This window comes from Myotis yumanensis, unplaced genomic scaffold (genome assembly GCF_028538775.1).
Source record: "Myotis yumanensis isolate MYYU_CA2020_CCGP unplaced genomic scaffold, mMyoYum1.0.hap1 SCAF_4, whole genome shotgun sequence".
In the NCBI taxonomy this organism is placed as follows: Eukaryota; Metazoa; Chordata; class Mammalia; order Chiroptera; family Vespertilionidae; genus Myotis; species Myotis yumanensis.
The window spans coordinates 67,897,374-67,920,752 of NW_027223755.1; the positions used below are offsets into that span (position 1 = coordinate 67,897,374).

Below are 23,379 nucleotides of genomic sequence, written 5' to 3' on the forward strand. Positions count from 1 at the left end.
GACCACCAGGGGGCAGATGCTCAATGCAAGAACTGCCCCCTGGTGGTCAGTGTGCTCCCAAAGGGAGAGCGTCACTCAGCCAGAAGCTGGGCTTATGGCTGGCAAGCGCAGCAGCGGTGGCGGGAGCCTCTCCCGCCTCCGTGGCAGCACTAAGGAACAGCAAGTCAAGTGATAAGGAGCGAGCAAGCAGGCGGTAAGGAGCGAGGGATCCTGGATTGTGAGGGTGGACATCCCCCAAGGGGTCGTGGACATCTAGAGGATGCAGGCCGGTGCATGAATTTCGTGCACCGGGCCTCTAGTATATTATATAGCTGATGTTTATATATTATAGCTCATATTATTTTGCTGTTTTGAGTAACTAGTAATATGAAAAAAAGGATAAATTTATGGATATGCGATTCTGATGATTTCAACTCTAAGTTATATTTTTGATAATTTATTTAGAGTAATTAGGTAGTGCTTTCAGGATGTCATGATCAAGCTAAATTGACTTTATTTTACTTAGATGTTTACGTGTTTAAATTTAATATCATCCTTTGACACAGACCTCACCCCTTTATAACAAACCAGAGGCCCTTTCTTCCCTTCTGGTCCTGCCTCCCGCCACCTCTCTGATGCTTAGGGCAGCTCTTCCTGCTGCTCTCTGCCAGCCTCTCCCTCATCTTTCCTCCCAAGTGGTTCCCAGGCTGGATTCTTGGCCTCTTGTCCTCTCCCCATCCCCACTCATTCAAAGAGTGTATTATTATTTGAAATGTTGATCTCCACTGGCCAGCTCCTCCTTACAGGCTAAATTTCTTCACTTTGAAGGAGTTTGTAAGAATATATTGGTAATAAAATTTGCCTTCTTTTATGAAAGGATGGTGATGGTACATAGATAATGTTTGGTTTTTGTTGATTAAAAAGATGGCAGTGCCCTAGCTGGTTTGGCTCAGCGGATGGATGGAGCGTTGGCCTGCGGACTAAAGGGTCCCGGGTTCAATTCTGGTCAAGGGCACATGCTGAGGTTGCGAACTCGATCCCCAGTAGGGGGCGTGCAGGAGGCAGCCAATCAATGATTCTCTCTCCTCATTGATGTTTCTATCTCTCTCTCCCCTCTCCCTTCCTCTCTGAAATCAATAAAAAAAATATTTTTTTAAAAAAGATGGTAGAATAAAAAGTTGACAAACCTGTCTTAGCCCTACAGACTTAAAAAAAACTCTTTTTGCATCTGTTTGTGAAATCATGGTTTCTGGGAAGCACTGATATAGCAACCTCTGAATGTCCCAGTTCCATGCATCTACTCTCCCCTTTTCAGATATCCTATAAAATGTCCACAACCCTGCAGTCCAGCTGCTCTGTGGTGGCTCTGTTCTTTCTCCTCTGGATTGGCCATTATTATATAGTTCAGCAGAAAGAAGTATCAAAAGGTTAACTGACTTTCCAAGTTCATTTTCCTGATTGGGACAGAACTGTGATTATAACCCAGTTGTCTGAATCTAGTCTAATGACTAGGGTAATGATGAGAGTGACAACAATAATATGGTCTTTGCCATTAACTGAGCACTTTGGACTTAAGTGCCAGGTACTGTGAATTCTATACACACATCATCTTAATCCTCAAAACAATCATCTGAGTGTAATTGTTATTTTTTCTATTTTATAGTTAAGGAAACAGGCATGGAAGCATTAAGTGCTCTGTGCAAGGTTTCAGAGTTATTAAATATCAAAGGTGAGATGCAATTCCAAATTCTCTGACTGCAAAGCCCATGCTTTAACCACCGTGCTCTGCAGAGAAAGCACCTGGGAGTGTTCTTGCTCTCAAGGAGCCAGTGTGTGTGTGTGTGTGTGTGTGTGTGTGTGTGTGTGTGTGTGTGTTTATATGACTCTTCTCATATATATAAACTTTATATACATGTAGTAAATCTTAGTTTTCTTCAAAAGCCCTATCCATATACTCTAAACCTCTATTCTTAGAGTCAATAAAGAAGTTCCATTCCCCAAAATAATTAGATTTACTCTCTATGTTCTTTTTAAATTTTATTTTCAATAACAGTTTACATGCAACATTATTTTTATTAATTTCAGATGTGCAGCATAGTGGTTATAGTCATATACTTTACAAAGTGTTCTCTCCCAATTTTCTCAGTACCCACCTGGTACCATATATAGTTACAATATTATTACAATACTAGAGGCCCAGTGCACAAAATTCGTGCACTCAGGTGTGGGGGGGGGGGAGTTCCTCAGCCTGGCCTGTACCCTCTCGCAGTCTGAGAGCCCTTGGAGGATGTCCAACTGCCAAGTTAGGCCCACTTTCCGTCAGTCAGACATCCTGAGCACTGCCCAGCTTCTGGCTGAGCGGCGCTCCCCCTGTGGGAGCACATTGACCACCAGGGGGCAGCTCCTGTGTTGAGTGTCTGCTGCTTGGTGGTCAGTGTGTATCATAGCAACTGGACATTCTGCCGTTCAGTTGATTTGCATATTAGCCTTTTATTATATAAGATTATTGACTCTATTCCCTATGCTGCGCTTTGCATCCCTGTGACTGTCTTGTAACTACCAATTTGTGCTTCTTAATCCCTTCACCTTTTTCACTCAGCCCTCCAACTCCATCCCCTGTGGCAAACATCAGTCTGTTCTCTGTTTCTATAAGACTGTTTCAGTTTTGCTCATTAGTTTATTTTGTCGCTTAGATTCCACATATAAGTGAAACCATCTGGTATTAGTCTTTCTCTGACTTACTTATTTCACTTAGTATAATACCCTCTAGGTTCATCTATGTTGTCACAGATGGTAAGATATCATTCTTTTTTATGACCTGGTAATATTCCATTGTGTCTATGTACCACTTGTCTATTGATGGACACTTGGGTTGCTTCCATATCTTGACTATTGCAATGAACATAGGGATACATATATTCCTTTAAATTAGTATTTTGGGTTTCTTTGGATATATTCCCAGAAGTGGAATTGCTGGGTCATAAGGCAGTTCCATTTTTAATTTTTTAAAAAATCTTCCATAATATTTTGCATAGTGGCTGCACCAATTTACATTCTCACCAAAATGCACAAGGTTTCCCTTTTCTCACATCCTCACCAACACTTGTTGTTTGTTGATTTACTGATGATAGCCATTCTGACAGGTGTGGGGTGGTATCTCATTGTGGTTTTAATTTGCATTTCTTTGATGATTAGTGTTGTTGAGCATCTTTACATATGTCTATTAGCTATCTGTGTACCCTCTTTGGTGAAATGTCTACTCAGGTTTTCTGCCCATTTTTTAAATTTTACCCTGTTCTTAATTAAATAGAATATATTAACATTAATCAGTACCTCTTAATGCAACTAAAATGGCTAAGGTATTGTCATATCTGGGAAACTTGATGAAAACATATTACTGGTGTTTTTGAAACTTAGATGGTAAGATTAGCTCTTTTTGTATCATTTAGTTATTTTTTTCATCATTGGTTCTTAATTACTCTTTTCTGAGTCTACATTTCTCAATTATTGTGCAGCAGAGTGAATACAATCCTTGCTAGAAGAGCATCAGATCTGGCACTTGAGAAAATTAGCATAAGCTTTGAAAAAAAATTTTTTTTAAGCTTAAGGCCTTATTTCAATAACCTTTGAGAGATCATGGACTTTTAATCTAGTCATTAGATTGAAATTGAGAAGGAAAATCAGAGAACCATATGCAGATGCAGAACTCTTGAGTGTTAAATTAATAAAACCTATACTTAATGAATAAGATCAGACTTATGTAGATGTCGTCCCTGAATTTTTGTGACTCAAAGTGTGATTCTCAAATTAGCAATGTCAGCGGCATCTGGTTAAAATATAGGCCCCACCCCAGACCAACTGAATTAAAAGATGAGTTTGACAAAATCCCCAGGTGATCTTTATTGACATTAAAGATTGTCTTTATTGGCATGCATTGCCATAAATGATAGGCTTTCTCAGAGTTTGATAAGAGCCTAATCAATGGTATTAATAAATCTAAAAATATTGTGCTAATGGGAGAGTGATGATTGCAACATAGGCTAATGGAAGTGGGGCAGAATTTGAAAGTTTATCTGACACTGACCAGGGGTGAGAGAGTCAACATGGGGACCCCCAAAAGAGGTTTCATGTGGATTATCAGGGGCTCTCCAGGGTATGCTATTCCTGCAACTTCTCCATTGTTCCTTCTTTGGCGCATCCACCCCAGGCACCTCTTGGCTATACTTTGGTTATCCTTTCAGCTTTTCTTCAGAAAGAAATGGCCCTTGTCATGGGTCAGAGAGATTTAGTCTTTTATAGAGTTCTGTACTTCTTATCAAAATGTAACAAATTGCCTTCTTATAATGTATGAGTTATATATAAACTGTTATATCCAATCTGTTATTTCCAATTACAAATTATTATATCAGCATTCTTTTGAATTTATAAATATGGCATGCTTGTGGTTTATGAATGCCCATGAAAGAGATACTGATTGATCTTAAGGGTTTGCTATTAGTAATTGGGTTAATATTAGATTTTATTAATTCTCTATAAAATTCTAGAGGATGAAAACCACCAAGAGATGCCCTAACCGGTTTGGCTCAGTGGATAGAGCGTCAGCCTGCGGACTCAAGGGTCCCAGGTTCGATTCTGGTCAAGGGCATGTACCTTGGTTGTGGGCACATCCCCAGTAGGGAGTGTGCAGGAGGCAGCTGATTGATGTTTCTCACTCATCGATGTTTCTAACTTTCTATCCCACTCCCTTCCTCTCTGTAAAAAATCAATAAAATATATTTTTTAAAACATCACCAAGAGATACTATTCTGCCCCCCAACCCCCATGGAACCTCCTTAGGAAAAAGGTATATGGAGCTCTTGTAATTGATTTTTTAAAAATTGAAATAAAGAAAGACACTAAATGGGAAGGAAAGTATCCTAGAATTTTATTACTCACGGAATTCTTATTTGGCATATTGTAGCTCATAGAGCACTTCTCAATTATTGTTTTTCCCTTCTTCAATGTCAGTTTTTGAAAGTATTTTGGGAACATTGAACTTTGTGTTTCTGTGACACCTCAGAACTTAATGTGGCTCAATCGTTTCCTTTTAGAATGAAGTGTTTTTTTCTAACCTTTTACATGATGTTCTCAGAGAAGATCACTCCCTGGTGTCACGAGCTGTATCCATGAAGGTGGAAAATTTCACAGAAATTAATGAAATAAGTGAGCTCTTTGACATATTTACTTACAATAAGGTAAAATCGGTCATATATTTCCTTTTGTTCTGAACTCTTGCAGAAAGTTGCATAAAATAGATTCCAAGGTTCATAAGCTAATATGCTATTGTACAACTTTTGATACAAATAACCCTAATTTTATTCAGTAGATAGATTTCAGAAAATGTGGTTAAATCAATTATTATCTGGTAAATACTAATTAAGCACATCTTAGGTGCTCAGTACCATCTACCATTATGAATAGACTTAGACACTTAGACCTCGACACTTCTATTTGGTACAAATTTATTTTTGCCATATATATATAAATATATAAATTTAAAACATTTTTTGTACCCTGAACTTTCTATATGTAGGGCATTAGTTCACCTTGTACCTATTAATTAGTGACAGTCTACTATTTTATTAAAATATTTTAGAATAACTGAAGTTTTTCAACTAAAGTGCACAATGCAGTCCAGAGCACAGCCCAGCATAATGCTTGTTGAAATGGAATGTGTCAGTATTTAGATATTGAATTTTGTTCAAATCATGGACAACTTCTTATGTCTTAGGGTGCGTCTATGGTCCGGATGCTTTCTAGTTTTCTGAGTGAGAATTTATTTATCAGCGCACTTAAGGTAAGTTTATAAAATGTTACTTGGAGGGCAATAAATGTAAATTGCTTTAGGATGTGATTTATTCTAACCTTAACTTTTCTATTTTTACAGTCATATTTGGAGACATTTTCTTACTCGAATGCTAAGCAAGATGATCTCTGGAGGCATTTTCAAATGGTATTGGTATTCCTGACATGTTTTTGCTGAGTTGTTCTGTATGATAGAATTCAACAAGATGGGGCAGCCAGTCTTATATGGCAATGCCACAGGAAAACAGTTTTACCTTGTTTGGGAAACTCCCTTAAGTCGAGCTGTTTCTTTAGTCTCCAATACTGTATTCCCAGTGCCCAGAACAGAGCCTGCACATATTAGGTCTAAAAATATATGTTTAGTGAGAGAATGAATGAATAAACTAAGGAACCATTCAGGTATAGACTTGAAGGGAGTTCTGAATTTGGCCCCAATATATCACCCACTGGGAATTACTATATAGAATAGCTATGTCGTTTCTTTTAGGAGATTGCTACCTCAAAAGATTTTGAAGATAAATATCTGCTTTTCTGATGTTTTTTTTAAAAACAGGCCATAGATGACCAGAATAAAATTGTTTTGCCAGCAACAGTAAAAAGTATAATGGACAGTTGGACCTACCAGAGTGGTTTTCCAGTTATCACCTTAAATGTATCTACTGGCGTCATGAAACAGGAGCCATTTTATCTTGGAAAGGTTAAAAATCAGACTCTTCCAACCCACAAGTAGGTAGATTTGCTCCTCTGTCTTTCCCTTCCTTGGGCTGAGTTCTGATCAAATGGAAACCAGCCTGTGGGTGCGGAAGCATGACCCCTGCTGGCTACACCTTTTGCAGAGTGACTCTGGGATGGTGACTTAGGACTCCGTGTAGGACGTTCCTGTGGTGCTAGGTTAAGGGAGAGCCCCTGATGTCCTGAGCCAGGCCACAGACCTGCTTTTAAGGTTTCAAGGCAGTGCCTCTCCTCAACACCATTGACCAAAGCTTTGGGTGTTATGTATTTCTTTTTTGTCCTTCAGGCAGAAATAACAAATTACTCAGGATTCTGGGTGACAGGCAGTACACTAGAGCCATAGATGACCTCATGCTAGTTAAGAGAAAAGGATATCGTGTTTCAAGGTCATCTTCTTTTCTCTAGAAACAGTACTGAATGGTAACTATGTCTGAGGAATAGTTTTGTGCATGTCCACACATGCATGTCTATGTGTATTTGTACCCCTTCCTATAGCATTAGAATTATGGGCTTTCAATACTGTTAGACCTGGGTTCAAATAGGAACTCCACCAAACTTCAAATCTTAGGTAAGTCTTATTTAAAATCTCTGAGTTTTAATTGACTTATCTATAAAATAAACATAATAACAGGTATCCCAGTAGATTGTTGTAAAAATGAAATAATGAGTATAAAGTGGCTTAGTATTCATCATTTTCTCCTTCCCTTCTATTTCTTAATTTGTTAGATAATTTTTAACTGTTTTTCATAAAATTTTGATCCTCACATCTCATTGTAGTATTGCCACAAATGAGTAATTAATTTTCAAATACCACCACCAAAATTTTCAGGTCCTCCTACTCTTTCTTTAAAACCCCAGGGGAGAGGAACAAGAGACCTAAAGATTTCTTCTCACTGTGATATACTGTGTCTTTTGAGAAGAGTTATACCTTAGTCATCAGGTAAAACAGAGACCCTCAGTTTAATGCCTTTGAGAACCCAGACTTGTGAGTATTTGAGCAGATTGAAAAATATTGCCCAAATTCCAAGTAGCATGTCCGTCCCTTCAGATGACTAATGTCCTCCTTGTGGTCAGCTTCTTCATTCAGGTCATGTCCACAAACATGGAAAGAATGCTGGCACTCAGGAAATATGAATGATCTGGCTGACTCATGCTGAACATTTTTCAGATGGGGAGAAAGCTTGATGCAGAAAAGTATTTTGAAATATTTGCTAAGTTTTTCTTCTTAAATTTCTCTTTACCTCTCTTGGCAAGGATGGATTTGGGTCTGTCTGCAGCATTTGAACAACCTCTGAACAGGCCAGGTGGCTATCATTTATTATAAACAGGCCTTTAAAGTTTCAGATACAAGATAGTCCTAGAAGCTACCTTAAGTTTTAAGAAGTCAATCTATAACAGGGGTTCTCAACCTTCTGGCCCTTTAAATACAGTTCCTCATGTTGTGACCCAACCATAAAATTATTTTCGTTGTTACTTCATAACTGTAATGTTGCTACTGTTATGAATCGTAATGTAAATATCTGATATGCAGGACAGTCTTAGGCGACCCCTGTGAAAGGGTTGTTGGACCGCCAAAGGGGTCGCGACCCACAGGTTGAGAACCACTGATCTATAAGATACAACAAGAGAGAGTAAACAAACAACTAAAGCCAAACTGGCTTGTAAAATCAATAGTGAATAATAAGAAGCCAAGTCCTACATATCCAGAGGGAATGACCAATTTCTGTCTGTTATTTTATCATCTCATTTAACATTGGCTCAGTGCTTACATTCTTATGTGTGAAAATTAATTGAATTTAAAAATTTTTCTAAGTGACACATGGATTGTACCTGTTCTTTGGATGAAAAATGGAACTACACAATCTTTAGTCTGGCTAGATAAAAGCAGCGGTAAGTAACAAATTTTTTAAATATCTTCACATATATACATGCATATATATAATATAAAGGATAAAAAGTTGAAATATTTAGCTTTTGAAAAGCTATCCTGTTTAAAACTAAAGTATGATATCATTCTTGTTGAACATAGAGATTTAAAGAAAAGTTTCAAATCAAAAGCTATTAATGTGAAAAAATGTAATTATATGGTAAGATATATATATGAATTTCTTTAATTTTTGTTTCATTGGATTTATTGTTTAGAATTAAGAGAATATAGTATAAACATATATTGAAATATTTTTCAGATGTACCACATCAAACATTTCACATATTTCTTTGTAGAATTATTCCCTGAAATGCAAGTTTCAAATTTTGATCATGACTGGGTGATTTTAAATTTGAATATGACTGGATATTACAGAGTTAACTATGATAAATTAGGTTGGAAGAAATTAAATCAACAGCTTGAAAAAGATCATAAGGTAAGATTATTTTTATATCTTTTTAAAAATATCATTAGTATTGCACTCTCTAGCCTTTCAGAGTTGAGTTTTCATATGTCTGTCTGATGAGAAGAGACCTTCCCCTCATTACTTATTCTTAGAAAAGGGAGATTTTGGTTGAATGCTTTGTATTTTTGAACATTAATCTCACTTTTCCACAACAATTTTACCTTTCTAGATAAAAATAAGAATACATTTTCCTATTAACCATTAGTTTTGTGATGTTAAGCAAGTTACTTAAATGTTCTGCTTTCATTTCTTATTTTAAATGGAAGTAATATTATGTATTACTTATTTATCAAGAGGATTAGAGACGATGTAGGTAAACATATACTTAAAATTTCTAAGCCCATAATAGATGTGCAGTATATGCTAGAAAATGTTAATTTTTGTAAAAATTTTATTCTCACTCTTCCTCCGAGGGGAGAATTTAATCCACAAATAGCAATAATAATCTAATACCACTTTAAATTGTGAAAGAATTATAAATCATTATACAATATGTAAATATTAAAATGTTGGCTAGCTCTAGTCAGTAAGACTTTTATTGATTGAATTTAACTAAATCTCCATTGGTGGAGATAGATGCTGGCTTGTAAGTCTGTAGAGTTGGCTCAGCTGTGAAATCTTGGGCACGTCATTGAGACGACATTTGTGAAACTAGAGTGTTGAACTAAAAGAAATCTTGGTGTCTCACTCTGGAAATTCTCTGAGACACATGCAGGAACCTCTCAACCAGAAGAGGCAATAAAGAACATTGGTCCAGACTTTGGATTTTTGGTCAGGTAGATTTGTGTTTATATTTATGTTCCTCATTTGCGAGGTGTGTGGCCTTAGGCCTCTTATTTGGCCAGTCATGCCTCAGTTTCCTTATCTATATATATAAAGCTCTCACTGGTGCCAATTGCACATGTGTGTTTCCATCTGTCATTGTCGATTGTGAGTTTGGTTGACACTTCTATTATAGAGAAAGGGCGAATAGCGATATTAAAATATTTCTTCTAATTAATTTCCATTCAGTGTGCATGAACTCGTGCACCGGGCCACTAGTCTGTATAATAACAGACCAACCTTAAAGGGTTGTTGCGAAGATTAAATAAAGTGATGCATGTGTTATGGTCTAACAGAGGCCTGACACAATTCAGGCATTCGGAGCACGTTCAGTAATTTTTAAAAATTACTATTATACTTTTGAATAAAGCTACAAAACCGACTTATGATGGCATTTTAAAATCCTTTTCTGAGTAGCTAAATTCTTGTTAATTTCTAAGGGCACTCTTGGCTATGGAAGCTTTAGGTCATGTTATTATAGCAATGATTTCTTGAAACCACTGCAGACTTACTTATTTAAAGACTGAGGTTAATTATTCCTACAACATATTTGGTGAGCAAATAAAAAAATATTTCAGTTATTAATATTAATCTAGAAAATAGGTTATTAGCGCCAGAAAGAAAAAGAGACTACTCCCAAGAAAAGAATTAAGCTTGGTTTGCTTAGATGTTCAAAGGGATGTAGCGAAGGTAAATTTTCTAGTACCAAATATATGAAAATTCTGGAGCTATTGAAGGAATACTGTGGGCGGCGTTGGGCATCCTTAGGACACTACAGCTGAGACAGAGTCCTGTGGCCTGGCAATGCAAGGAGCTCAGACAGGAGCCTCAGGAGTTAGGCTGGCAATTGACTCCTGCCTTTCTGTGATTCAAAGGGCCCTACTGGTGGTATTGTGTCAAAGCAGTAAATTCCTGAGAAGAGACATACCATTTGAAAGAGTACCTCAATCTTACCAAAATAGTGCTAAATAATATTTATTTAAGCCCTCCTATGCCAAAAAATTCCCCTGACAATAATTTGGACATTGTCATACAATTTAATGTATGCTTTCTGTTTTGGAGAAGCCTTTTAAACTTGGCTTCCTGTTTTTATTTTCTAACATGCTGTTTTCAGGGAGAATTTTGGCATAGCTCTCTGCCTTATTTAAGCCTATGATTCATGTCCAGAGGGATCATTTATCAAAAACAGATGTATAATACATAAGTTATGGAGACTACCCTTAGTATTTATCATTTCTCTGTACATGAGACAATTCATGTGAAAGTACTTTGTAATTAGCAATGATCTTTAAATGTTATTCTTTTAAAATTATTTTTTTTACTAAAAAAATTCTCATCTTTCTCTGCACATATTGGGATCTAATTTGCAGGCTATTCCTGTTATTCACAGACTGCAGTTGATTGATGATGCCTTTTCCTTGTCTAAGTGAGTATATTTTCTTCTCACATGGTTTTAGAGTTCACCTTGAGAATTTATCATTATGAACTTCATCACTATGAAGTTGGTTCTTTAGCATATCCAGGCCATAACTTCTCAAGATTAGGATCAAATTCTGTAGTTATAGTGGAATTTTATTACGTAAAAGTGCCTGGAATGTGCAACAACATGGATGAAACTTGAGGACATTATGCTAAGTGAAATAAGCCGGTCACAAAAGGAAAAGTACTGTAATATTCCACTTTACAATGAGGTGCTTAGAGTAATCAAAATCATAAAGACTTAAAGCGCAATGGTGGTTGCCAGGGGTTAGGGGAAAGGTGAAAAGGGGAGATATTATTTAATGGGTACAGAGTTTCAGTTTTACAAATGAAAAGAGTTAAGGAGACAGATGATGGTGATGGATGCACAAAATTATGAATGTATTTAATACTGCTGAACTGTACACTTAAAAATGGTTACAATGACAAATTTTATGTGTATTTTCCCACAATAAAAGAAAGACAATTTAAAAAGTCCTATAAAGAAAGAGCAATAATGTCTATTACAATAGAAAGCCACCAAGAAACAATGTTTTTTGTTTGTTTTTTATTTATTTATTTATTTAATTTATTTCTTTAATTAAATCTTTATCGTTCAGATTATTACAGTTGTTCCTCTTTTTCCCCCCATAGCTCCCCTCCACCCGGTTCCTACCCCACCCTCTGCCCTTACCCCTGCCACCCACTGTTCTCATCCATAGGTGTACAATTTTTGTCCAGTCTCTTCCCACACCCTCCACACCCCTTTCCCCCCCGAGAATAATCAGTCCACTCCCTTTCTATGCCCCTGATTCTATTATATTCACCAGTTTATTCTGTTCATCAGATTACTTATTCACTTGATTTTTAGATTCACTTGTTGATAGATGTGTATTTGTTGTTCATAATTTGTATCTTTACCTTTTTCTTCTTCTTCCTCTTCTTAAAGGATACCTTTCAGCATATCATATAATACTGGTTTGGTGGTGATGTACTCCTTTAGCTTTTTCTTATCTGTGAAGCTCTTTATCTGACTTTCAATTCTGAATGATAGCTTTGCTGGATAAAGTAATCTTGGTTGTAGGTTCTTGCTATTCATCACTTGGAATATTTCTTGCCACTCCCTTCTGGCCTGCATAGTTTCTGTTGAGAAATCAGCTGACAGTTGTATGGGTACTCCCTTGTAGGTAACTGATTGTTTTTCTCTTGCTGCTTTTAAGATTCTCTCTTTGTCTTTTGCTCTTGGCATTTTAATTATGATGTGTCTTGGTGCGGTCCTCTTTGGATTCCTTTTGTTTGGGGTTCTCTGCGCTTCCTGGACTTGTAAGTCTATTTCTTTCACCAGGTAGGGGAAGTTTTCTGTCATTATTTCTTCAAATAGGTTTTCAATATTTGCTCTCTCTCTTCTTCTGGCACCCCCATAATTCTGATGTTGGTACGCTTGAAGTTGTCCCAGAGGCTCCTTACACTATCTTCATATTTTTGGATTCTTTTTTCTTTTTGTTTTTCCAGTTGGGTGATTTTTGCTTCTTCGGATTTCAAATCTTTGACTTGATTCTTGCGATCCTCTAGTCTGCTGTTGGAACTCTGCATAATATCCTTTATTTCAGTCAGTGTATGCTTAATTTCTAGTTGGTCCTTTTTCATAACCTCGAGGGTCTCACTAGATTTCTTGAGGGTCTCACTAAATTTATCGGCGGTCTCACTAGATTTCTTGAGGATCTCACTAAATTTATTGGCGGTTTCTAGAAAATTCTTGAAAAACCTTATAACCATGGTTTTGAACTTTATATCCAGTAGTTTGCTTTCCTCCATTTCTGTCATTTGTGATCTGTTTCTTTGTCTCCGCATTTTTTATGCTTCCCTGTGTTAATAGAGTGGCTTTCTGTGTTAGGTGTCCTATAGGGCCCAGTGGCTCAGCCTCCCCAATTACCTGAGGTGGACACTCTTGGTGCACCCCTTTGTGGGCTTTGTGCACAGTCTTGTTATAGTTAAGCCTTGATTGTTGTAGGTGTCACTGGGAGGAATTGACCTCCAGGCCAATTGGCTGTGAGAATCAGCTGTGTCTGCAGTGGGAGAACTTCTGAGCTGGAGACACTCTTCTGGGGCAAGACTTGCTTCAGTGGGGCTTTGGTGCTCACTGAGTCTGCCCCCTGAGTGTGTCCCTTATGGATCTGAGGAGTTGTAATCTGGATGGTCCCACTCTGACCACTGGGTACACTGGCTCTTGGATCTCTAAGGAGGTGCTAATTTAGCCTCTGCCTGAGGCTACCCAGCAGGAGCTACAGAGAGATCTGCAGATTCCTCTTCTTTGTTTGGGGTTTGGAGGTGCCCAGATGAGGCCCAGCTGTGAAGCAATGCAAGCTGCTGTGGGGCCTTAGACCAGCCATGGGCAAACTACGGCCCGCAGGCCAGATCCGGCCTGTTTGAAATGAATAAAACTAAAAAAAAAAAAGACCGTACCCTTTTATGTAATGATGTTTACTTTGAATTTATATTAGTTCACACAAACACTCCATCCATGCTTTTGTTCCGGCCCTCTGGTCCAGTTTAAGAACCCATTGTGGCCCTTGAGTCAAAAAGTTTGCCCACCCCTGCCTTAGACCTTCTTTTGGAAGTTCTTGGTCTCTCTGATTCAGCTGCAGTTTGTTAGGTAATTTTCAGATTGCAAAGGGCCAGGCCTTTCATATGCAAAAGCCTCTGTGCACAGCTTGGGTGGGGCGGGGTCTCAGTGGATCAACAGGGCGGAGCAAGCAGCTATGGCTGCTCCCCAGTCCTACCCTAAGAGGCCCGCATCTCAGTGTCCCGGTAATAGCTGCAAGTACTTCTGAGAGAAAGCCGCCCTCGAGTTCTGCCCAATGCCAGACAGTCCATTTTCTCCCCGTATGAGTCTGGGTCCCCAGAGACTCACCCAGAACTGGAGTTCAGAGCAGTTGGGAGCTTGTGACTCCCTCCCGATTGAAAAAGACAACCGCGTCCTCAGCTGCCAGCCCTTTCGGCGTGCGCCTCCGTACCTCTGCACTTTACTTCTGTAACTCCTCTGAGTCTCAGTGCTTTTCTCTTTCCTTCTAGTTGTATAATTTCCACTCAGCCAGCCTTCCTGTAGTTCTGGATGATGTTCGTTTTGTCTTTTAGTTGTATTTTTGAAATGTTTGTGCGAGGCAGCAGTTTCCAGTGTTTACCTATGCCACCATTTTGGTTTCTCTCCAAGAAACAATGTTTTGAGAGAAAGAATATGTTCTTCTCAAGTCAAACCTTGGCATTCAATTATAATCAAAGTCCTATGTATTTTCAATTAAGTTAACTTTGGTATAATAAGATTTAAACTAATTATGGAGAATTTTTAAAGGGTTTTAAAAGAATAGCAAAGATAACTCAATGTTTTGAAAGAAACACCTTAAAGGAAAAGCTTGAAAAGGATGTAGTAGAGATGATATAAAGAGAAAAAAGATAATAGTGCTTAAATATTTATAGGCTTATTATAAAAAGCATAAGAACCATTATTTATAAAGTATCAATCAGGAATAAAAACTTAGGTAAATTACAAGTGATTCAAGCTTACCTTTGTAAACTCTAGTAAATGTTAAAATGGATAAATTTAGGAAGATTGTGTTCATATTTTTCTGTGATATTGAGTGTTAAGGAAATAAAGTAGCTGTCATCTAAAAAACGAGTTGCTGGAAATAGACTATTAAAATTTTGAAGTGATTTATAATACCTGACGATGATGGCTGTAGGTATAATATTAATGAGATACGGCATGTATTTTAACATATTGCAAAATTATTGATTTTATTTATATCATCCTTATTCATTATGATATAAATAAAATGTGACATATATATAAAAGCAGCTGGTAAGTATTTGACCAGGCAAATTAATATATGTTCAGAATTTAAATTTTCAGACAATAAAATTAAGGAGTATACATAATAAATTATTTAGTGTGCTCACTCTCTCTTTGGCTTGTCCTATTTTTTGAATGAATGTCTGCTTATTTTATCTTTTATTTCTTTACTACTTTTCCCCTCTGTAACCTGCAGCATACTTCCTTGCTCACTACTTTGTTGAAACTCCTCTCTGAGATTACCCTGACTTTGGTACTGTTGACCACATCCTCCTGGAAACTTCTTTACTGGCTTCCTGAGACTTCAATATGCAAATGTGGTTCTCCTCATGTATCTGGCTTCTCTTCTTCTTGCTGCTGTGAGCATCATAAGACCAGTGATGGTTGTCTTATTTTTTTCTATCTTCCCTTTGGATAATGCATTCATTTTTAAAATTTCAGCGATTTTATTATGTACATGTACAGTGCCTAGAAGATATAAGGTACTCAATAAATGTTTGTGGAAGATATGTTGATGACTTCTAAACCTACTTGTCTCTCCCTGTCTTCTATTTATCCTGTGGTCATTTAAATTCAACACCTGAGACACTGAACTTTATTTGTCTCTAAACTGCTCCTGCTATCATTTTTTCTCTCTGTCAAAGGTTCCACTATTCTTCCCATCACCCAAACTTGCAACATAAGAGATATCCTGAACTCCTGCATATTTCCCAAATAGTCACCATGTCTTATCTATTCATTCCTGGAAAAGTCTTTTGGATTCTCACCTTACTTACTACCTTCACTGTTTCCATACTAAGCCAAGCTTTCATTGTCTTTTGCTTGGCCTATTGCATTAGCTTCTCGCCTTTAGTGCCTTTGAATTCCATTCTATCTTCTTGAGCCCAATTATAATAAAATTTTTAGGCATCACCTTCATGATGGTACCCAGATCTAAACATCTTCCTACCACATGTAAATTTTATAACCTAACATTCATGGCTCTTCACAGTTTTGATCCACCTTTCCTATTAGGCCCCACCTTTCAACTATACACAAAAGAAATTCTCTGCTTCGGTTAGCTTGGTCTGCCCATCATATTAATTCCCAATAATTTTCTTTGTCCTAAACTGTCTTCTTTTTTATTACCCATTTCAATCCTACCCAACCTTCATTGTTCTCAAATTCCTACTCCAGGAGGCCTTCGCTGACTTTTCCATTACATGCGTGTTTACCTTCTTTGCTCCTTTGTTGTATTCATTGCCTTTCTTAGGACCTTTTGTTAACATTTACTTATGCATAAATCTCAGCTCCTCATTGAAGTAGTAAGATCCTCAATAGTAGGAGAGCGTATTGTCCTATATTCTAGTTTGTGCTGGCAGAACATTAGAGAGAGAATGACTTTTAATTAATACTTGTTGAATGGAAACTATGCTCTCATAAGAATGCATACTAAATGCACAAATATTCTTTTGCCCGATAATTAGGCCAATATTGGGCCTGGATTTTCTATAAAATCTTCAGGAATTTGGGTGCACATACCAAACTGAAATGGAGGGTTGATCAACATTGCTTGGTTCCCATCTTATCAATGAGATGGGACCTTTGCCCTCTATCTTCTTGATTTCACATACTTTATAAAGTCAGGCATTGACGCATGGAACAAATATGGAAAGTGTACAAATCATTTTTAGCAAGTGAAGGTTTTTTAGTGTGTGTTTTTAAACCAAACAGAAACAATTATATTGAGATTGAAACAGCACTTGATTTAACCAAGTACCTTGCTGAAGAAGATGAAATCATAGTATGGCATACAGTCTTGGTGAACCTGCTACCCAGCAATTTTGTTTCTGATGTGGGCAACTATGATACATACACATTATTAAAGGTAATTTCATTCTTTGTTTTGTGGTTTAAAAGAATCCATTCTTCCTCATTCTATATTCTAAAGAGCATCTGTGAAACAGGCCTTTCCAAAAGTAGTTTATTTATATATATAACTAATTAATATATACATATTCATTTTTTTCAACGAATGATTGATTATTCTTAAAAGAAAATACCTTAGTCATAAACCTGGTCTAGGAGATGAGTATGATAGAAGTTTAGAAAGGTCTTTAATTCTCATGGAAGTGGCAATGTGTCCTAAGAAACCAGAAGTGGATAGATATGGTATGCCTTTTTGCTTACAGAAAAGGATAGTATGCATTAGCAACTATTTTCCTAAAAGATTGTTAATCAAACAGAATGACTTTTTACAATCCAAATGCATAAGTGAGATGCTTTGATTTACAGGGCCAGCACTTAAAACCAGAGAAGTGAGTTCCAGAAAAAGTAACGTTTCAAAGCTGCTTTTGATGTTGCGAAGAGAGTGAGGGAAATTAGACTTAATGACTAAAGACATAACATGCCATCATAACTGAAACAATATAAAAGGAGAAAAGTTCCATCATTCGGTTTTAAACAGTGTTCATAAGAAAGATAGCACAGGTAGAATCAAAGCCTAAGTTAGGGAGCAAACCTTTGGAGAGTTAAGGGCCACAAACAAACTGGAAAGTAAGTTAGGTGAGGATTCCAAGTGAGTTGCTGAGGCAGTTTGAGGCTGAAATCATAACTACCTCAGGGTTCCATACTTTCTTGTCTCTTCTGTCCAAAGTGCTGGGGAAACTTACTGGAATGTTGGATTGGTGACCAATAGAAGGCACTTTAATATTTGTGGGATCAAGGAAACTCGTTGATTATATCTGATGACTGGGTTTGCATAAATAAGTAAAAACTAATATTTGTTTTTAAAGAATTTCAATGAATACATGTAGTATTTCAATACAGGAATGTATAACTTTTATAATCTTATTATTTACTTCAGATTCAGGGCTTAAATTGTTTGAGACATAAATCAGTTCTTATTTTCTTGGAGGTTTATATATTAAACATGGAATTTTTAAAATAGAAAGTTTAAGTTTTAAATTTTTATACTTTTTTCTCATTTTTTATGATAACCAGAAATGAATAGGATGATATTAAGTTATAATAATAGCTAATATTTATTGACTTATTTGCCAGGCAGTATGCTTACATACATTATATTGTTCAGTCTTCACAAAACTATAATAATGGTGTTATTGTAAACCTTGTTTTGTGTGAGAAAACTGAACCTATGCAGGCTAAAAAATAAACCAGTTACACATTACTAACAAATAAAAACCATCTCTGAAGACATATCTGTCATTATTAATGTCTCTTCAGATCAAGAGAAATGCAATGCAAATTCAGTGTTGCGAGCTAGACTAACAGTATATTTTCTTTATTGTTTATAGAAGTATCTATTAAAGAGACTGACCTCAATATGGAATCATTATTCAACTATAATTCGTGAAAATGTGACAGCATTGCAAGATGACTATTTAGCTTTGTAAGTATTTTTGAATAGTAATAATTGCATAAAATTATTCATATTAATAAATAGGCTTCCATACTTACATCATAACATCTTAATACCTATGATTCACTGAGAGATTTTTATATACTATTTTAGGACAGTAGCTTTGAGATTGATGAGCTACATGTATCCTAATAGGAAATAATAGTTTGGGATCTTAATTTACCCACAAAGCACATATGTGTATACACAGAAAATTTTTAAAAAATATATTTTTTATTGTTGATATTATTACAGATATCTCCCATTCCCCCCCCCCTTTAACTCCCTCCTCCTAACCCCTACCTATACCCCCCAGGTACCCTATTGCCTGTGACCATGGGCTATGCATATAAGTATATAAGTTCTTTGGTTTATCTCTTCTCGTTCTCCCAATGCACATTGAGGTATGTTAGTCTGTTCCATGCCTCCATGCTTCGGGTCTTATTTTGTTGGTTAATTCATTTTGTTCATTAGATTCCACAAATAAGTGACATCATGTGACATTTTATACAGGAATTTATAGCTCTGTATTCTCAAATCTTACTGGTTGAAATTGTAAGTATGTCATACTAATGGTGAAGGGCTGTGCTAAGCAAAGTCAGCCCATCCCAGTGAATTAAAGGGCATGGAAAAGGGGCCCCTCTGTATATTACTGGCGACAGAAATTCTATCACTGTGCAAATTTTATGAGAGGTTGACAGTGAAATATATCAGTCATTGTGTATGATCATAAGTGTTATAAATGATTTTCAAATCATTGATTTGGTGAGAGAAGTAAGCACATTGTCATAATGACCCAGGAAGGGGGTGAAAGGCAAAATACAGCTCTGCTGTCACCGGCCTCCCTGTGACCCAAGGCCAGGTGTGTATGCTGGGCTTCTAGATTTAGGGAGGGAGTTTGTGATCAGCTATGGTACAGGGATTATATTTACAGCACTAGTCACATCAGCTTTAAATCAATTAGACCAAACAAGAAATACAAAGCATACAAAATGTGATTATTATCTCTCATGAGTATCCTTCTGAGAGAGGAGAAAATTTTAGTGCTAGGACCTGTGACTAGAAGGACATAGGGTTGAATGGACAAGTAGATTGAAGATGGGGAGGACTAGTTGGAATAGTGAATGTGTAGGCATGTGTGAATAAACAGGAAGGCAAAAGTGTGCTCAAAAACGCAGGCATGGCCCTAACTGGTTTGGCTCAGTGGATGGAGCATCAGCCTGTTGCCTGAAGGGTCCCAGGTTCGATTCTGGTCAAGGACCCATGCCCCAGTTGCAGGCTCGATCCCCAGTGTAGAGCATGCAGGAGGCAGCCAAACAATGATTCTTTCTCATCATCGATGTTCCTATCTCTCTCTCTCCCTCTCCCTTCCTCTCTCAATTCAATAAAAATATATTTTAAAAAAACCCCACGAAGGTAGCACACCTGTTAACTAGCCATAACCTTGGATTAGTTAATTGGACTGAAGTGACCTGCTTTTTGGTAGCATCCCAAGACGAGTTCTCTGCAGCCAGCTTGGGATGGGTGGGGAGGGACAGTGTGTGTATAAATGAATGCTCAGAGCTGTCTTTCAGAAGGCCTCCACCCTTGGACATTCCACTTCTGCTTATCAGAGAGTCAGGTCAAGCTGAGTTGAAACTAGTGGGTGGAGGAATAGAGATTTGGCTCTTGCATTTTCTGGAACTTTATGGCCACTTTGATTTCCTTTACCTTTTACTTCAAACTTGGGGAGAGCAGGGAGATACACCCCACGCACCGCTTATCTGGATTTATAATTGTTCTTCACTGTATTCGTTTGAACTTATTTGTTTTGAACCATAATGTGTACCCCTTCTCAGCTATAAAAACAAAACAAAACCTCTATCCTTTTTCTGGCCATAAATATAATAGCCAGGAGGAGTTGAAGAAGAAACAGAAACTTAAGCAAGGAAAAGCACATGGTTGAAAGAGAGAAATAAACCATTCCTTTCCATGTATAAAGAACTTTCTTTTTAAGAGTATTAGATCAAATACTCTAAAGTCATTTTTTATCCACAAGGCAATTATTATAAAAGGGAGGAAAAGTAAATTGATAACAGATGTGGAGTCTGTGTACACCATGTGTGATTGAGGGAGATAAAGGATGGCAGTAATTTATTTCTAACTTTTCAAAAAATACCAGTCTTAGGAGCTTATTTGGTGCCTGACAGGCTCTCAGAAAACATTTCCCTGAATCTTAAACACGTTTGTTATCCACAAAAGCTTTTTTTTCTTTTTTAGCAAACTTGATGTTATTGGAAGGATGTTTTAAAATACCCATCTTTTTATGAAACATATTCTTGGAGGGAGAAAAAAATAATGTGGTAATGCAAAATAAAATGATTTCCTTTGTTCCTTCAAGAATATCGCTGGAAAAACTTTTTGCGAGTGTGTGTTTCTTGGGCGTTGAGGACTGTCTTCAGCTGTCAAAAGAGCTCTTCAAAAACTGGATGGACAATCCAGAGAATGAGTAAGATAAATACTGCAATTGCACTGGTCTTTGTCCTGTTTCAACACCAGCAATCTTTCTACCTTTTTGATGCTTTCACTCTGGGAATGATTGTTTTGTTTTCACTTGGTTAATCTCTCCTACTATTTTATTCAAGTATCTTTCTTTTTTAAAAAAACCTGTCTGATGTAGGTCTGTTCATAACAATAGATTAGAACTTATACAGCGATTATCACTCAGGATCTATCATTGCCAGTGCATTCCCTATAAGCACTTATGCTTATTTTGAGTCTTATTTAGGTTGTTCTTTATTATATACATACATACATCAGAGCAACTCTTTTTTTTTTTCTATTCGTTTGCCGTCTCTCAGAGAGCTGAGGCTAAGACTCTATTAATATATCACCTCAGATGGACTGTTAGGAAATATGATAGTAAGATATGAAACCAAACTTATCAGCATATACTTACCATTTGTACTACTATAATTTATTTCTCCCCTAAATCCCTTTCTAAACTAATTTGACAGTCTCATCTCATCATGGTAACACCAATGATAGTTCCCACAGTTGCCTTTCTAGATCCCTACTTTTGCTCTTTATATCTGAGATCACAACATTTTTTTCTAGCTACATAGTTCTGAATATATGACAACCCATGAACCCAAGTAACATGTTTATAACTCAACTACCATGAGAAATATCATTACGTGTTATACTTTACAGAATACCTTATCCAATTAAAACTGTGATTTTATGTTACGGCATTGCCTCGGGAAGTGATAAAGAGTGGGATTTTTTGTTAAATATCTACGCCAATAACACAAATGAAGAAGAAAGGAATCAACTTGCTTATGCAATGAGCTGCAGTAAAGACCCATGGATACTTACCAGGTGATTATGGACAACTTACCTTGAAAGTTCCTGGTGGAAGAGTGCAATTAATAAACCAAAGGGAGAAAAATACCACTGTGCTACGATAACAAGTAATAAATATTCGTGCATCATTAACTTGGAATCATATGGGATTTTGATTCCATTTATTTAAATTAACTTCTTGTATTGGATAGTTTTTACATATTTATTTTCTGCAAATTCATTTTTACAGATATATGGAATATGCCATCACTACATATTCATTCAATTTTAATGAAACAAATATAATTGAAGTTGTGGCAGCATTTGATGTTGGCCGATATGTCGCAAAAGACTTTTTAGTCAACAATTGGCAAGCTGTGAGTGAAAGGTAAGAAAAGGATGCAAGACCACTCTTTCATTTAGGTCATGAGTTTGGTGCTAGAAGCACAGATTCAGCCTGGCTAGGTCACAAACGTCCTCTGCACTGACTAGAAAAGGCATTTAGTTTCACCATAAACTGGTCGTGTCATGGAAGAGAAGGTCACTTGTCTTCCGTTTTGGCTTTCTGAATAAAGATAGATTTGCATGGGATAGTTTTATACCACAGTTTCCCTGTTGTGCCCGCTCAGAAGTTTGAAAGCGAGATTAGAGCAAGTCACATTTTCTTGGTGCATGTACATCACCATTCGTTTATTTTGTGAAGTGCATCACCATGTCTTTATGAAACAGCAACCCCATCATTACATCAGCCTGGATGTTGCTTGTGTGCTTTACTTGTCAGATTCCCTTTTATATGCCTGGATTCCATAGTCTTAAACTTTTTAATATTTCTCATAATTTAAGACTAATCTGTTTGCTTCCTAGCCCATCTATTGGGTAACATATACATTGGCATACAAATATCAGACAGCAGGCCCTGGATGGCTGGTTTTTCTAGAACATTACTCAACCATGCATTCCTAATAATCACATGCTATAGAGTGAGCAGATTCGAAGTAGCCAACAGTTCAGGTACAAGCAACTGTAAAGTTGAAAGCTACATTGTATAAATAAGTTCTTTTAAAACAAAGTATTTTTAGCATAAAAATGTTTAAGAATGTGAATATGGTTCTCTGAAAGAGGAAAATAATGGAATGGGGTGCATTTTTTTGGTTTTGTGTGTGTGTGTGTGTGTGTGTGTACATTTATTGAGCACCCATACAACACCAAAAAATGTAGTTTTAAATCAGAAATTAAAAATGTGTAGATAAAAGCTTATTTGTACAGTACCATTACAGGCTCATCAGTGGAATTTGAGAAAATTGTCTTTATCTCCTGTTTTAAATTATTTATCATTCTAGGTTCATTGCTTCAGAGGGTGTTATAAATTCCTTAAATTTCCTGGGATCCCTAAGACCTTTTGGATAAATGGTGTTTTCATTTTTGCTTAAGTTGTTAAAGATAATGCCCTCCTTCCTAGGTCCTACTTCTCACTGGAAATTCGGCTGTAAATCAGAATTATGTTCACAGGTCCCCTTGTTCCATGAGGTTTCAGAGAGGCGCCCACCCCCTAGGGTTGTATCTTTTCTCTTTCCCTGGAG

The 23,379-nt window shown here is 36.9% G+C and overlaps 1 protein-coding gene across 1 annotated transcript in view; it reads left to right on the forward strand.

Annotated features, from left to right (window-relative positions):
• The window catches only part of LVRN (laeverin), a 62,151-nt gene that overhangs the window by 25,689 nt on the left and 13,083 nt on the right, over positions 1 to 23,379 (forward strand). Inside the window, exons 7-18 of the mRNA XM_070412501.1 lie at positions 5,070 to 5,213; positions 5,750 to 5,815; positions 5,906 to 5,971; positions 6,377 to 6,549; positions 8,369 to 8,445; positions 8,779 to 8,918; positions 11,141 to 11,196; positions 16,789 to 16,942; positions 18,372 to 18,466; positions 20,856 to 20,963; positions 21,668 to 21,835; positions 22,050 to 22,187. Coding sequence (XP_070268602.1) covers positions 5,070 to 5,213; positions 5,750 to 5,815; positions 5,906 to 5,971; positions 6,377 to 6,549; positions 8,369 to 8,445; positions 8,779 to 8,918; positions 11,141 to 11,196; positions 16,789 to 16,942; positions 18,372 to 18,466; positions 20,856 to 20,963; positions 21,668 to 21,835; positions 22,050 to 22,187 — 1,385 coding nt within the window. The remainder of the gene's footprint in view (positions 1 to 5,069; positions 5,214 to 5,749; positions 5,816 to 5,905; positions 5,972 to 6,376; positions 6,550 to 8,368; positions 8,446 to 8,778; positions 8,919 to 11,140; positions 11,197 to 16,788; positions 16,943 to 18,371; positions 18,467 to 20,855; positions 20,964 to 21,667; positions 21,836 to 22,049; positions 22,188 to 23,379) is intronic.